At 45.1% G+C, this 15673-nt stretch overlaps 1 protein-coding gene across 2 annotated transcripts in view; it reads left to right on the top strand.

Moving 5' to 3' along the window:
* The window catches only part of LOC137629438 (mitochondrial mRNA pseudouridine synthase RPUSD3-like), a 71513-nt gene that overhangs the window by 19239 nt on the left and 36601 nt on the right, over window positions 1–15673 (top strand). For both annotated transcript variants that reach the window (XM_068360718.1, XM_068360729.1), the window contains 2 exons: window positions 4995–5206; window positions 15525–15630. In XM_068360718.1, coding sequence (XP_068216819.1) covers window positions 4997–5206; window positions 15525–15630 — 316 coding nt within the window. In that variant the 5' untranslated portion in view covers window positions 4995–4996. The remainder of the gene's footprint in view (window positions 1–4994; window positions 5207–15524; window positions 15631–15673) is intronic.

A 15673-nucleotide genomic window follows, 5' to 3' on the forward strand; every position in this document is an offset into this window, starting at 1 on the left:
ATTTTTAATTCTTTTGTTTTGCTATTCCCTCGGGGTTACTCTTCGGAGTTCCTCCCGGGGGAGTTTCTGTTAAATAATTATTTAACTTTATTTTCCCAGTTAACTGTGCAGTTTTTCTTCGTTTGACCGAAGTGTGCCAACGAAGCAGAGCCGTCCTGTTTATGCCTAGGGAGTCTGCTTTCGCTGCCGTCTCTCTAGGACATCGTCATGGGCGTTATCCCTTCTCTTAGAAGTTCTTCCGCTGTCAGCTCTTCAGTTCTTTTTAGAACGATAAGGAGGTTCGCCTCCAGGGGTAGGTAACTTCCCTTTTGAGGGAGGTTCCCTTCCCAGGTGTGAGATCTTCCCCCTGCAGAGGGGGAACTTCTCATACCTTAATTTTCCTGGTCCTTAGGTGGTTGCTCTTGGTGCTGAGCTACCGCTCTTGTAATCATTCTCAAGGGGCTGAGCGGTTGCAAGGCCGGTCTATCTATGGAACTTCCTGTGACTATGCTCTTGGGGCTGAGCTGTCTCTTCTGTAGCTATGCTCAAGGGGCTGAGCAGCTGCAGGATCAGTCTTGACCTCTCTCGTTTGCGAGGGAGGCCACTCATAAGGGTTCCTCTTTGGATGATTGCTCCTTATAGGTCAGCTTGCTGACCTTACGGCCCTTAGGGGCACCATCACCAGTGTCTTCTGTCTCTTCTACAAAGTGTTCACCTCTCTCGTTCGCGAGAGAGGCCACTCATAGAGACTCCTCTTCGGAGGATTGTTCCCGATTAGACCAGCTTGCTGTTCACTCACTAACACTTTGATGTTTTGTGACAGGGAAACTTCAGTTTCTCTTTACGCTGACCCTTCGGGGTCTCGTAACTTCAGTTACGTTGATCCCTTGGGCTCTCGTAACTTTAGTCACTAACACTTCGGTGTTTAGTGACTGGGAAACTTCGGTTTCCCGTTACGCTGATCCTTCGGGGTCTCGTAACATTAGTTACGCAGAACCCTTGGGCTCTCGTAACTTTAGTCACTCCAACACTTCGGTGTTTAGTGACAGGGAAACTTCGGTTTCTCCTTGCGCTGACCCTTCGGGGTCTCGCAACACAGGCTACATTATGCCTTTGATCTCTCGTGCCCTTAGTCACTCTGACCCTTCGGGGTCTCGTTCTCCTAGACCTGCTGACCTGCCGTCTCCGTTCCTGGCTGCTAACGCGCTGTGGGCGCACACGCCCCCCGTTATTCAACAGACACCGATCCCTTCGGGGCAAAGGGGCTTTCTCACATTGTGAGTAAGTCCCTTAAGCGCCAGGTATCCCCTGCGTGCCAACGTTCTCCTGCTCGCTCGCCTGCTGGTCCTGCTGTACCTGAGACTGCTAACCAGAGACACCCTGTTCCAGGCACTGCTCGCCAACGTTCCCTGCGCATTAGCGCACATCGTTGGAGTTCCTGAGATAGCGCACAGGTGCTCATCAGTGGTTCAGCCTGCAGTGTCTCCAAGTCTCTTCTACGAAGGGCATCTCTCCCGTTTGCGGGAGAGGTCTCTCATAAAGACCACTCCTCGGAGTATCAAGCAGTACAGTACTTCCAGTGTTGATCGTCGGCTCTGGACTCTGAAGAAGACCTGCCTTGGTCCTCTTCAGGGGATGCCCTCCCTTTTAAGGACACATCCCAGTTCCTGATCATCCTGTCAGCTGATCCTTCAACCTAGAGCGCTAGCGCCGACAATCTTCTTATGCGCACAAACGCCGACGATCTTCTTTCGCGCGCAAGCGCTGACGATCTTCATACGCGTGTAAGCGCTGACGATCGTCCGCGCGCGGGCACCGATAGTTTCCCGCGCGCACTCGCTGACCTTCTAACGCACGCAAGCGCCGACGATCTTCTTATGCACGCAAGCGCTGACGATCTTCTTGCGCGCGCAAGCGCCGTCTATCTTCTTACGCGCGCAAACGCCGACGATCTTCTTACGCGCGCAAACGCCGACAATCTCTTCCGCGCGCGTGCGCAGATGGTCTTCCGCGCGCTCGCGCACGCTGATAGCCGCGCACGTGCGTGCCAACATTCTGGTCCGCACGGGCTCTTCATTCTGACCCTGCTCGTCAATCTGATTCCTGCGCACCCTATGAAGTCTCGCCCGCGCGCGTGAGCATTTTAACAGTCTCGCGCGCGCGGCCCCCGGGTATTTCCCATTGCGCGAGCGCCAGCGCTCCCTTTAGCGCAATCGCCAATACCCTCCCCCGCGCGAGGCTGCCGGACAATGCGCTGTAAGGTCGCCATTGCCACTTTTCTCCCCCCCCCCCAGCACAGAACAGTGTGCTTGCCGGAGTGGGGAAGGTTCCAGAAAGGTCCAGGGACATGCCGTCCTTATCTTTTTACAGGCGACTTCCCCTCCAGAGGGAGTGTCTGACAGCGCAACCGTTGGCCGGAAGCCTGGTTTGGGACTCTAATCAGAGCTGTAGCACAGGCTTTCTAGCTGTTCTCTCTGAATGGAGCCACAAATCCTTGGCTGCAACCACTCCCCCGAAGATGAAAAGAGGGGTTCGGCCGAGGTAACTTCTCCGAGGATGTATCTGTCTCCTCGTAAGTCTTTGAGGCAGGTACTCTCTTCCCTCAGACTTTTGTCCTTCACCTTTGGACAAAGTTTTCCCGCCCTCAGGAGAGTCACGGGATGTGAGACGTTCCCCAATCACACCATTGAGGGAAACCCCACCTCGCGCGATAATGATCATGAATGGGAGGTAAATCAGTTGTTGTTTGCGGATGGAGTCCTGCATCCCTCCCGGGAGGGAGTCAAGGACTCCAAAGAAATACCTTGAGTCCTCTAGCACCAAATCTTCAAGCTCAGACGTTCTTCGTTATGGGAACGAACCTGTTTGAGCCTAAGGACGTGAAGCAGGTGGCTGAGAGGTGTAGGAAGTCTCCGAGACTCCCTCCTATATAGGGCTTTGACATTCAAGCCCTATAAACCAGCACCTCAGCAGCCACGTCCTACCAAATCAACGGCAGCTAAGACAGTGGGGTCTAAGCCCTTTCCGGTCAAGGACAAAAAAGGCAAAAAGTTCCCCAGGGCAGGGAAGAATCTTAGAAGGGCCAACCGAGGCCACAAACGCTAGGATTGGCAGTTCCTCTGCATGTCCGCCAGTGGCGGGATACCTACAAGGTTGTGCAGACAGGTTGCAGCAACTCAGGGCCGTTTCCTGGACGATTTCTGTAAGCAGTCAGGGATATCGCGTTCTGTTTACAACATCTCTACCTCCCCTGAGGACGAATCCGGTGTCATTTAGCACCCTTGCCATAGGATCAGCAAGGGGGTGAACTCTGTTGGCAGAGGTCCAGATTAAAGAATACTTCGGTCAGCATGGAGACCGCAGACACAGTCAGTCTGGCAGTAAATCGCAAGACTTCTTGTGTTTACTGGACCTGAAGGCCGTGTACTTCCAGATCCCAGTGCATCCGTCTTCAAGGAAGTACTTAGGATTCAGCATAGACAACAAGGAGTACCAGTTCAAGGTGCCGTGTTTTGGTCTCTCCACAGCACCACAGGCTTTCACCGGACTGTTCACCCTAATTTCATCATGGGCACTCAGGATCGGCTTCCGTCTCCTCCATTATCTGGATGACTGCCTGATCCTAGCAGACGCGGAGTCATTCCCTCTTTGACATAGAGACAAACTTCTGCGACTTTGCCAGGATCTAAGGATCATGGTAGGTCTCGAGAGGTCCGCTCTGCTGCCCAATCAATGACTGGTTCACCTAGGCATGATTATAGACACCAATCTCCATAAAGCCTTTCCATCAGACGACAGGATAGCAAGGCTGAGAAGAGTCGCAAGCCCTTTTCTTAGACGAGAAGAGCTTCCAACCCAATCGTGGTTACGTCTCCTTGGTCACCTTTCACCCTTGGCTCGTCTAGTCCTCAACGGTCGCCTCAGGATGAGGTCTCTCCAGGGGCAACTCAGGTCCGAGTGGAATCAAGGCTGCAATTCCCCGGACATCATGATCCCTATGGATCCTTCGGAACGGACGAACCCCCAGTGGTGGGTGACAGGCGAGAACCTTCGGGAAAGAATGGATCTTCTCATTCCTTCCCCCGGTTTGGAGGCTGTTTTCGGACACCTCAAAGGAATGGGGGGAGGGGGGGACCACGTTCTGTAACACAGGACCTCAGGCCTGTGGTAAGAATCGGAAAAGTGCCTCCATATAAATCTGCTAGAGATGAAGGCCATTCTTCATGGCCCTTCAACAGTGCCAGCAAAGACCTAGCGACAACACCACAGTAGTGGCTTACATCAACAAGCAAGGAGGTACCTTTTCAAAGCAGCTATCCCATCTCTCAGTAGAGATACTGAGATAGACCGAAGTCCACTCGATGCCTCTATCGGCTCGTTTCATTCCAGACAAAGGGAATATGCTCGCCGACAGTCGGAGCAGAGCATCTCAGATAATGAGTACCGATTGGTCCTTGGATCATCCAGTGGCCAACAAAGTCCTGACTTTGTGGGGTTACCCGACTGTGGATCGGTTAGCAAGCTATCCCTCCCTACCCCCGCTAGTAAACCCTCGTTGAAATTCTAATGGCTTGTCATTTCAGCTACGCGAAAGTAATAACCCATACTAAATAGCTAAGGTTTGTATAATTAGGAAAAATACAAATTATCTCCAAATTTGTCATATTGTTTGGGTGATTTTCCTTTGTTTGCTGTAACTTAAATATACTGTGATGAGAGTTTTTTTTTTTTTTTTATTAATCCATGGGTGACCCATACTACAGTACTGTAAATTCTTAATGTAGAGTTTTGATGATAGAGACTTTACTTCAAGAATTATGTTTCTGTTTGCCAGTGTCGGTTGAAAGGAGTGCAGACCTTGGTGCTAGTATTACAGGAATGTCTTACCAGAAAGGCAATTTGAATGAAAGGCTGGCTTTTCAGATGTAAATTGAGAATTTCAAATTAGTACAGTACAGTACTGTGCAAGTCTTCTCATCTTTTTGTCATTCATTTAAAGATATTTTTACTTCCAGGAATGGCACTGGTAGCTTTTAGACATCGTGATATTACTGTTAAGCTGTTCAACCAGCAAAGCTTTACAGTGAAGGTGATCAGAGAGGCACATTTGAAGGCAGCAGCGGTTTCAAGTTCGAACCAATCTAGAAAGCCTCGAACAAAATTCATTTCAGAGTCCTTCAAAAAGGATGAAATAGAAGACCATCTGTTGAAGAAAAGGTTAATTGAAGTGAGTTTTGTTATTGATACTGTTTTTATAGTTAATAGATAATTTAGGTACCGGTTAATTCACTTTGTCCGATTCAATTAATGGTTACTTGAATGTATGAGTTGGCTTAATTACTGTTACAGAACACAGTTAAGTTTTATGTAAGTTCCATGTGACGTTCTACAATAAAACAACCATTTTCAAATACAAATAAATTTTGCATATTATGGCCAGTCATTGTTGATTGAGTAATGTTACCTTGTCTGTAACACTTCTGAGATTTAGATGTTCTTAATTGCATTCAGTTATCATTTAATAGGGTTTTTCATATACAATACAAGTTTGTGATCTGAAAGATATTTTCTGGGAAATTGCTTAATTAGATATTACTGTTTGTTCCTTAACAAATATAAACCTTCATCCTTTATTTTGAGAACTGATTCAAGCGCGACTTGAACTAGGCAGTTAAAAGGTGTCGGTAATAGCCGGTAGTTAGCAGCCAACGTAGGATAAGCGTAGCCCCTTCTTGCAGTACACTGAGCAGTCACTTTGATTCTTGCCTCCAAATACTGTAATACAGACGTGCTTTTAGTGTCTGCAAACTTTTCTTTAGAATTTCCTTTCTTTAACTTTTGGACACTTGTTCCCATTGAAGAAGACTGCTATGTCTTTGAACTTAATCCCTTGCAAAGGAGAATAAACATCAGCGTCTTAAGACATTGTGTCTGAACTCGAGTGGCCGGCTATTATTCCGCTCTTGAGCCAGACTTCCATGATTGTCTAACCCCTTACGACATTATCGTTATCGGGAGGAACAAGTTCTTTTTCTTAAAAGAGAGACCGTAATCCATCTATGTTTGTGTGCGCACTCACGAGTAATATATCTCCTAAGTGCACAGTGGGTTTGGACTCAGAATCTTACCAATAAATGTGCTGCTTCGCAAGCACAATCTTCTCATTCTAGATTGGAAAACCTTCCCTTGCCATATATGCACACACAGCAGTCTACTCTCACACTAACGAGCTCAACATTAGTGAGCCTGTGGTGCACATAACTGCGCGCAAACACACTAGTGAGCTTAACAAGTGACATAGCTTCACATGATCCCATGGAGTTGTGTGCGCTTCCTTTAGCACGCTCTCCTCAAGGAAAGATATTTCTCTACGTCCTGAATGAGTGATCACGGTTATACGCGCGTTTGATTATCGCAAAGTTAGCGATGATGTCAGGCATGCTCTTTTAAAGCGCTCGGTTTCTCAGACGGACAAAGGATAGCTGAAAAAGAATTGTGACAGGGTGCAACTTCCACATTCAGCCTTTATTTTGGTGTGTACTGAACAGAGGTAAACCACTGCTGTACGAGCATCCGTTCGTACCTTTTTGTTCTCTCAGTCTCAGACACGTAGTCAGCTGACTTTGTACATACTTAAGAAAACAGGACCGCTGCCCTTTCTTTTCCCCTACTGGACAATTAATCCTTCAAGACTGATTAATAGGAGTTTCATTCAAGTCATGCTTACCGTTGCTCTCTCCCCCATGGTGGTCGACAGTGTTGGCCAGTCCTACATCAAAGACGAAGAAAGATATGGGGAGATTGCAGGCTACTTTGGTTTCTCCTCAGTTAGCTATCATGGATGTTTAGGGGAATGACGCCACACATGCTTGCAATTGCGGATCTGTTGGCGATCATGCACTCCTACAGAGCGCCATCTCACCAGTTTGCACTCCCATTAGAGTGATACTAGACATGTTGCTAGGTGTTCGCACGCAGCAACCCTAACTGCTTCGTCATTGGCCATGCACCATCTAACCTGCTCACGATCAATCACACATCATCTCCGCTAAAGTAGTAATAATAATAATGGTGAAAAATAAGCAACCTCCTGAAAAACCAACAGGTATCCTTGGCTTGTTTATTAAGCCTGCCCAACATGCAATTTGTAAAAACAGGGGAAGAGCAAACTGACCTAAAAGTATGCCTACAAACAAGAGAACTCTTACCAAAGATAGTGGAAGACCAAGGTATAGAGGCTGAAGCTCTATCTGTGACCATGGAACAATGATTCAGATTTAGAGTGACAATCTCTAGGAAGATCTGCTTACTACTGTTGAAGATCTTCGGATTCTTATTTTCCTAGAATGGCTGCCAATCATGACCAAAGAATTTTTTTGTGCAAGCTTATCATTCCCTGAAGCTATTTGAAAAGCAGCCTATGTGTTTGTAAAGACTGGTAATAGCTGTTGATCAGGTTGTACATCTTCAAATGTAGAATTTGTGGGTATAGCTACTATATTTATAGTAAGCACCTTCATTTTATTAAGATATCATTTCCATGTAGAATACTACTTAATTTTACTTTTTATGGTCCTCTTTTTCTCTTAGATTTCATGAACCAACAAAATATTTTGATTTTCAACTTATCATTGGCCCCAAAGGGTTTTTCAGTATGTATCCTGCAGATTTTTCTAAGCCATTGTGGGCTTTCATCAGCTTGAACCTTCATTCTCAACTGTTAGTTGGGCTATATGATAATGATGGATTCAGAATAAGATTAATTTTATTGAATAGATTGTATTATTTTATACAAATCCATCATTCATACAATTTACTGCCATCCTCCAAGCCTTGATAACCTCACACTGCTACTTATCCAGAACACAAGTGAAACATGGTTTGTTAGGTACCTTAAGGTCTATGCTATACTACAGTATTACTAATCTTTTTGTCTTTTAAAAAAAATTCTTATTAAGGTCTACTTAAAGAGTGAAAATTATTAGTGAATGGTGGCTTGTCTGAAAAAGTAATTTTTATTTATGAGTTTGAGATACTTAATCCATTCTCATTAGTTTTCATATGCCTAATCCTAGATTAGCAGCTTTCAGAAACACCAAAAATTAAAAGATTGCAACCCCCAACTTACTGGCATCCCTCTAGGGCAAGTGCTGTGTTGCAAAAGTGGTTGTCAGTTGTATCCCATCTTTTGGAGCTAGTATTTCATAGTCATTTAGTGAATTGTTTAGTTTTCAATATTAAACTTAGCCGGTGATCATATAAGCTGCAACTCTGTTGCTCGACAGAAAAAACCTACGGTCAAAATACGCCAGCGATCGCTATGCAGGTGGGGGTGTACATCAACAGCGCCATCTGTCGAGCAGGTACTTAGTACTCCAAGTAAACAAAGAACCAATTTTCTCTCTGTCGGGCTACCGGCAAGACCTACTAATACGCTGTTACTAACTGGATTTGTTTTCACAACTATTTGGTGAAGTACACTATTCTAGTTTTGAGCTTTCGCTATGCAGGTGTTTTATCTTCATCTCAAAACTTGAACTCGTTTTGGATAGATTTAATTATGGTGACAAAGAGAGTATGGACTCTCTTTCACTTTTAAATGGCCGACCCTTCCCTTAGATGGAAGTGTGTTTAGGTTTTTAGTAATTTTGCTTAACACGTTATAGATCTATATATTTTATATCTCTCCGCCTTTATTAGGCCTCTTCGATTAACTTTCCATTTATTATAAACATATAAAAATAAATTTTTATGTTTTGTTTATATGCGACCTTTCCTGGTAGTAGGCGGTCCTAACTTGGAACCGAAGTTAATCAACGTTGAGCCCGTTATATCGTATTTAGCCTTTAAAGAATTTAAAACTTTTTAAATTTAATGTTTTATGAAAGAATTTCTTTGATAGTCTTCGTACTGTTTTCAAAGATGAACTAACGTTTTGTTTTTTAGACTACGCAGTTGTTGACGTTCAGGACGTTCAACATGCGCTCTATCGTTACGATAGAGAGAGAGTGTATCACGGTTTCACTTTGCAGTAAGAGTAAATCGATTCTGACGTTTCGTTCATTCTTTCTTAGCTTAAATGTTTTAAATTCTAAATTAAAGGAACTTTTTATTTGGAAAACCTTTCAGTTTTTTCCTTTAGTCAAATAACATGTTTTTTTGACGATATATAATTGGGCTCTTCTCTTAGGTGCGAAATCAAGAGAGAAAGAGAGAGAGAGATAGAGACGGAGGGAGAGAGAGGAGAGAAAACGTTCCGTTCAAGCGGGTAACGTTGTTCTCGTGTTACTCTCGTCCCTAGTCGCTGTACGGGGAAGAAGGTAAAACGTTTCTAGGGTTTTATTCTTGTCCCCAGGCTATGTGCGGTGAGAGATTGTAAACGTAGTTTATTTGAACTAGTGTTTAGTCTCTTTCCCAGCCACTGAATTTTTTATCTTTATATATGTTTTCTGTTTTTTGCTAGTATTAATGAGCTGTATTATACGACTGATTTCGCAATTACTACCTTTTAATGAAGGGTAGAATTGCGTGTTTCAGGTAGAAATCAGTAAAAGTTTCGATTTCAGTGAAATAAGTGCAAAACAGAAAATCGAAGTGATAAAGTGATATGCGCAAAGTGTTACAGTGTTGCGTCCGAGGGTTCGTCTGTTCGTGCCTGTCGTTCACCTAGTCCGGGACCTCTTGCAAGCTCCCAAGCCCAGGGGAGAAGTAATGTCGAACGACTTATGGGTTCGTCAGGCCTTGATCAACGAACAGACGTTTCCCTCCGTGGTTTCGGGCGTATCTACCCAAGATCGCCCCACCCACACAAAGACGAGAAAGCCCATTTATTTCTCGTCTGCGGAAGAGGTTTCTCGTAAGAAACCATGGACCAAGGTCTCGCAGCTTATTAAGCGCAAGTCGGTCCCTTCCGCGCAAGTCCAACGGCCCAGTTGTAGCCACTGGGTCAGTTCGGACTCGCTGCAGTCTTCCGACGACTGCTCACCTCCTAAGAGAGGCAAAGCGGTACCGCATCAGGCAGTCACACCGTCTGTTGCCGCACCTGCTCCTGTAGACCCTAAGTGGTCTTTGCTGCAGACCATGCAGTCTCAGTTAACGTCATTGATGCGGGACTTTCGTGCGGAGAAGGTTGACACTGCACCAACCTCTAGCCTACAACCAACACGGTTGTGCGTCCTGTGGACGCTGAGGCGACCTTCTGCCGCACTCCAGCTGAGAGAGTCCCGCCACCCATGCGTTCCAGTGTACCCTGCCAGCCGCATGTTGACGTTCAGTAACGCACGGAACCTTCCGTTGACGTTCGCGAGGTACAACAACAGTCTAAGTTGTTTTGTTTTGACGCGGTGCGTCAACCTCCGCATTCTAGAGTTGTTTTGACTGCTCAGTATAGACAGTCAAAGCAGTCTCGAGTGAACACTGTATGTCCTCACGCACCTGTTGTGGTTGACAGTTCAGTTGTTGACAGTTCACAGACTGTCAAGCAGTTACATGACGTTGCCTTCTGGTCTGCTACTAATGCACCAGTGAGAGACTCACTGAGATAACCTAGCTTTTATCGGACAAGGTTCCTGTAGATGAGAAAGTGCTGTTCTCCCTCCTACTGATATTCCCTTGAGGACTCTGTCATTTGGAGAGGAGCCTTAAGCTGCTTAGCCTCCTATGGACTTTAATTAAATCATGATGATTTTTTAAGGATCTTCGTCCGGATCTTGTAACGGCTGCTCCTCGTTCGCCTAAACGTCAGAACTTACACTAGGCCTAGCTACTTCGAAGCCGTTGTTTTTAAGTAGTTCTCTCGCTCTCCTAGAGAGCATTATGTTGGCTAGGCGACTGGTTTTTGCACCAGGAGGAGTTTTAGGGATACAGCCTTTGATTTCCCTTCTTTTAAACTGGCTTATAGAGCGAGAGTCTGATAGGACACGAGAGAAGTTCTCGGCTTGGGAGTTCATGCCTCTGCCCAGATAGACTTCTCAATTCTGGTAGACTCGCCCTGGCGCCTAGCCAGGAGACGCTCCAAGTTGTTTACAGGTCAACTTCTCAACTTTTGTCGAGCCTTTGAAGTTTTGCTGTACTATTATGTCACACATAACAAGGCTTTCAGGGATGGTAAATGGTTCCGCCTCAGTCGCTAACCCCGTCTGTTGCCACACCTGCTCCCGTAGACCCTGAAGGGGCTTTGCTGCAAGACATGCAGTCCAAGCTTGCGTCCTTGATAGAGGACTTAAATGCGGAGAAGAACCTTCTGGCCAACAACCTTCCAACCGGTTGGTTGTGCGCCCTGTTGACGCTGAGGTAACCTACTCGCGTCTGCCAGTTGAGGTGGTTCCTCCTTCTGGCCAACAACCTTCCAACCGGTCGGTTGTGCGCCCTGTTGACGCTGAGGTAACCTACTCGCGTCTGCCAGTTGAGGTGGTTCCTCCACCGATGCGACCCAGTGTGGGTTGCCAGTCGCACGTTGACGTTAAGCGACGCTCGGAGGTGGTTGTTGACGTTCAGGACGTTCAACAACCAGCAGAGGTGACTTGTTGTGACGCAGTGCGTCAACCTCAGCAACCCGGTAGGGTGTTGACTGCACAACCCAGACAGTCTAGACAGTTTCGGGTTGACGCTGTACTTCCTCGCGCACCCATGGTTGTTGACAGTTCACAGACTGTGCAGCAGTGCCATGATATTGCGTCCGGCTCCGTCACGCATCCACCAGTGCGACCGGATTCAGCGAGTCAGACGTTGCCCACTCCGTTGCCGTTTCCTCATCAGTTTCGGATGAGGAACCCTCTGATGAGGATGCTGCTGAACAAGACGATCAGCCCCCAGCCCTGCTATCCATCCAGAAGATGCTGAAGAAGGAACGCTGCCCAGTCAGGCTGTGGATGAGTCTGGTAGGGACACTGTCATCCGTGGATCAATTTGTGTCACTAGGAAGACTACACCTCCGTCCTCTTCTATACCATCTAGCTTTTCACTGGAAAAAGGACAAGACGCTAGAAGCGGTCTCGATCCCGGTTTCCGGAAAGATAAAGTCTTGTCTGACTTGGTGAAAGGACTATATCAACCTTAGAGAGGGTCTTCCCCTGACTGTTCAGACTCCCAACCACGTTCTCTTCTCGGACGCATCGGACGTAGGCTGGGGTGCGACATTAGACGGTAGGGAATGCTCGGGATTATGGAACTCGAGTCAAAGGACAATGCATTTCAACTGCAAGGAGCTACTGGCAGTACGTCTGACCTGGAAAAGCTTCAGGTCTCTCCTTCAAGGCAAAGTGGTGGAGGTGAACTCGGACAACACCACGGCTTTGGCGTACATCTCCAAGCAAGGAGGGACCTACTCTCTGACATTGTACGAGATCGCAAGGGACCTCCTCACCTGGTCAAAAGGTCTAGACATATCACTAGTAATGAGGTTCATCCAAGGCAACTTGAATGTCATGGCAGATTGTCTCAGTCGGAAGGGACAAATAATTCCAACAGAATGGACCCTCCACAAGGATGTATGCAAGAGACTTTGGGCCACCTGGGGCCAGCCAACCATAGATCTTTTCGCAACCTCAATGACCAAGAGGCTCCCAATATTTTGATCACCAATCCCGGACCCAGCAGCAGTTCATATAGATGCCTTTCTACTAGATTGGTCACATCTAGATCTATATGCATTCCCTCCGTTCAAGATTGTCAACAAGGTACTGCAGAAGTTCGCCTCTCACGAAGGGACAAGGTTGACGCTAGTTGCTTCCCTCTGGCCCGCGAGAGAATGGTTCACCGAGGTACTTCGATGGCTAGTAGACGTTCCCAGAACACTTCCCCTAAGGGTGGACCTTCTACGTCAGCCACGCGTAAAGAAGGTACACCAAGGCCTCCACGCTCTTCGTCTGACTGCCTTCAGACTATCGAAAGACTCGAGAGAGCTAGAGGCTTTTCGAAGGAGGCAGCCAGAGCGATTGCTAGAGCAAGGAGAACATCCACCCTTAGAGTCTACCAATCGAAGTGGGAAATCTTCCGAAACTGGTGCAAGTCAGTATCCGTATCCTCGACCAGTACCTCTGTAACTCAAATAGCTGACTTTCTCTTATATCTGAGGAAAGAACGATCTCTTTCAGCTCCCACTATCAAGGGTTACAGAAGCATGTTCGCATCAGTCTTCCGTCACAGAGGCTTAGATCTTTCCAACAATAAAGATCTACAGGACCTCCTTAAGTCTTTTGAGACCACGAAGGAGCGTCGTTTGGTAACACCTGGTTGGAATTTAGACGTGGTACTAAGATTCCTTATGTCAGACAGGTTCGAACCGCTACAATCAGCCTCCCTGAAAGATCTCACCTTAAAGACTCTTTTCCTGGTATGCTTAGCCACAGCTAAAAGAGTCAGTGAGATTCATGCCTTCAGCAAGAACATCGGATTCTCATCCGAAACGGCTACATGTTCTACAACTTGGTTTTCTAGCCAAACACGAGCTGCCTTCTCGGCCTTGACCAATATCGTTCGATATTCCAAACTTATCGCATGGTTGGAAATGAACTAGAAAGAGTCTTATGTCCTGTAAGAGCTCTTAAGTTCTATTTAAAAACCTTTACGAGGCCCGTCTGAAGCTTTATGGTGTTCAGTTAAGAATCCATCTTTGCCTATGTCAAAGAATGCTTTATCCTATTTTATCAGACTGTTAATACGAGAAGCTCATTCCCATCTGAATGAGGAAGACCAAGCTTTGCTGAAGGTAAGGACACACGAAGTTAGAGCTGTCGCAACTTCCGTGGCCTTTAAACAAAATAGATCTCTGCAAAGTATAATCGACGCAACCTATTGGAAAAGCAAATCAGTGTTCGCGTCTTTTTATCTTAAGAATGTCCAGTCTCTTTACGAGAACTGCTACACTCTGGGACCATTCGTAGCAACGAGTGCAGTAGTGGGTGAGGGCTCAACCACTACAATTCCCTAATTCCATAACCTTTTTAATCTTTCTCTTGAAATGTTTTATTATTGTTTCTGGGTTGTCCGGAAGGCTAAGAAGCCTTTCGCATCCTACTTGATTTGGCGGGTGGTCAAAGTCATTTCTTGAGAAGCGCCTAGATTAGAGGTTTTGATGAGGTCCTGTTGTATGGGTTGCAACCCTTGATACTTCAGATCCTAGGGGTCGCTCAGCATCCTAAGAGGATCGCGAGGCTCCGTAAGGAAGACGTACTTAAAAAGGCAGAGTAATTGTTCAAGTCGACTTCCTTACCAGGTACTTATTTATTTTATGTTTGTTATTTTGAATAACGGCTAAAATGAAATACAAAATACTTAGCTCATAATAATGTAAACATGTAATGCTGGTCTCTACCCACCCCCCTGGGTGTGAATCAGCTTATATGATCACCGGCTAAGTTTAATATTGAAAAATGTTATTTTTATTAATAAAATAAATTTTTGAATATACTGTACTTACCCGGTGATCATATATTAAAGGACCCTCCCTTCCTCCCCAATAGAGACCCAGTGGACCGAGGAGAAAATTGGTTCTTTGTTTACTTGGAGTACTAAGTACCTGCTCGACAGATGGCGCTGTTGATGTACACCCCCACCTGCATAGCGATCGCTGGCGTATTTTGACCGTAGGTTTTTTTCTGTCGAGCAACAGAGTTGCAGCTTATATGATCACCGGGTAAGTATATTCAAAAATTTATTTTATTAATAAAAATAACATTTTTTAATCAAAATTATATCCTATCATTATGTGTTACTGATGTGTAATTATGAGGTTATAGTTAACGTATGTTATTAAAGTTAGGGTGAAAGTTAATGTTCATTGATACACTTCTCTAATGTAGTTTTGCTGTTGTGTTTGAATAGTTTTCTCCTCAGCATCTCCACATAGTTTGAACTGTTATTGTTATTATAAGCCAAGCTGCAACCTTGGTTGAAAAATCAGAATGCTACAAGTCCCAGACTCCCAATAGGGAAAGCATCCTATTAAGGAAAAATCAGGAGAAATAGAAAATAAAAGACTGAAGGGGTCATTGATTTTTTATTTTATAAGCATGTGTACCAAAATTTCTTGATATGTGGTCAAACTACAGTATATGTTAATGTTCTCGTGCCAAATTTGATAGGTAGTAAGGGATAGTTGTATGTTGAAAGCAATACATCTTTTTATCAGTTGCTCTGAAATACTAAAATACTGTACTGTAAATGTTTTGAAATACTATAAACTACTGTATAGTTCTGTTGGTACATCAGAACTAGTTATAAAAGTTAATTGTACTTCAGAATTTTAAACAATTTATTATTGGCTTGCGATATACTCACTTTGACATGGAGTTTTGATACATGGTATATGGAAAATCACCTCCTTTCGATTCCACACTACAAATTGTAAGTTTGAATAGCATAGGAATAAATTTCTCAATTACCACTGTTGAATTCTGGAAGCAGGGATTGTACTTTTTCTGGCTTGTTTGTGTCTGGGAGCTGTTGGCTACTGGATTAAACATGTGTAAATTGATGGGAATCTTGGCAAATTGGAAAAAAACATATGTAATATTTTTTTGCATTTGAAACATTTTTATTTCCAGGGAACAGGTGGCACCAAGAAGCATCACATATTTAACCAATTATATCCTTGGAAAACAAGGTTAGAACTTGCTGAGCATCTGAAAAAGAGTGAAGTTTACAATAAAGGTATGAGTACTGTATCGTATTTATCAAGAACAGTATGTCATGA

Source organism: Palaemon carinicauda, chromosome 2 (assembly GCF_036898095.1).
Source record: "Palaemon carinicauda isolate YSFRI2023 chromosome 2, ASM3689809v2, whole genome shotgun sequence".
In the NCBI taxonomy this organism is placed as follows: domain Eukaryota; kingdom Metazoa; phylum Arthropoda; class Malacostraca; order Decapoda; family Palaemonidae; genus Palaemon; species Palaemon carinicauda.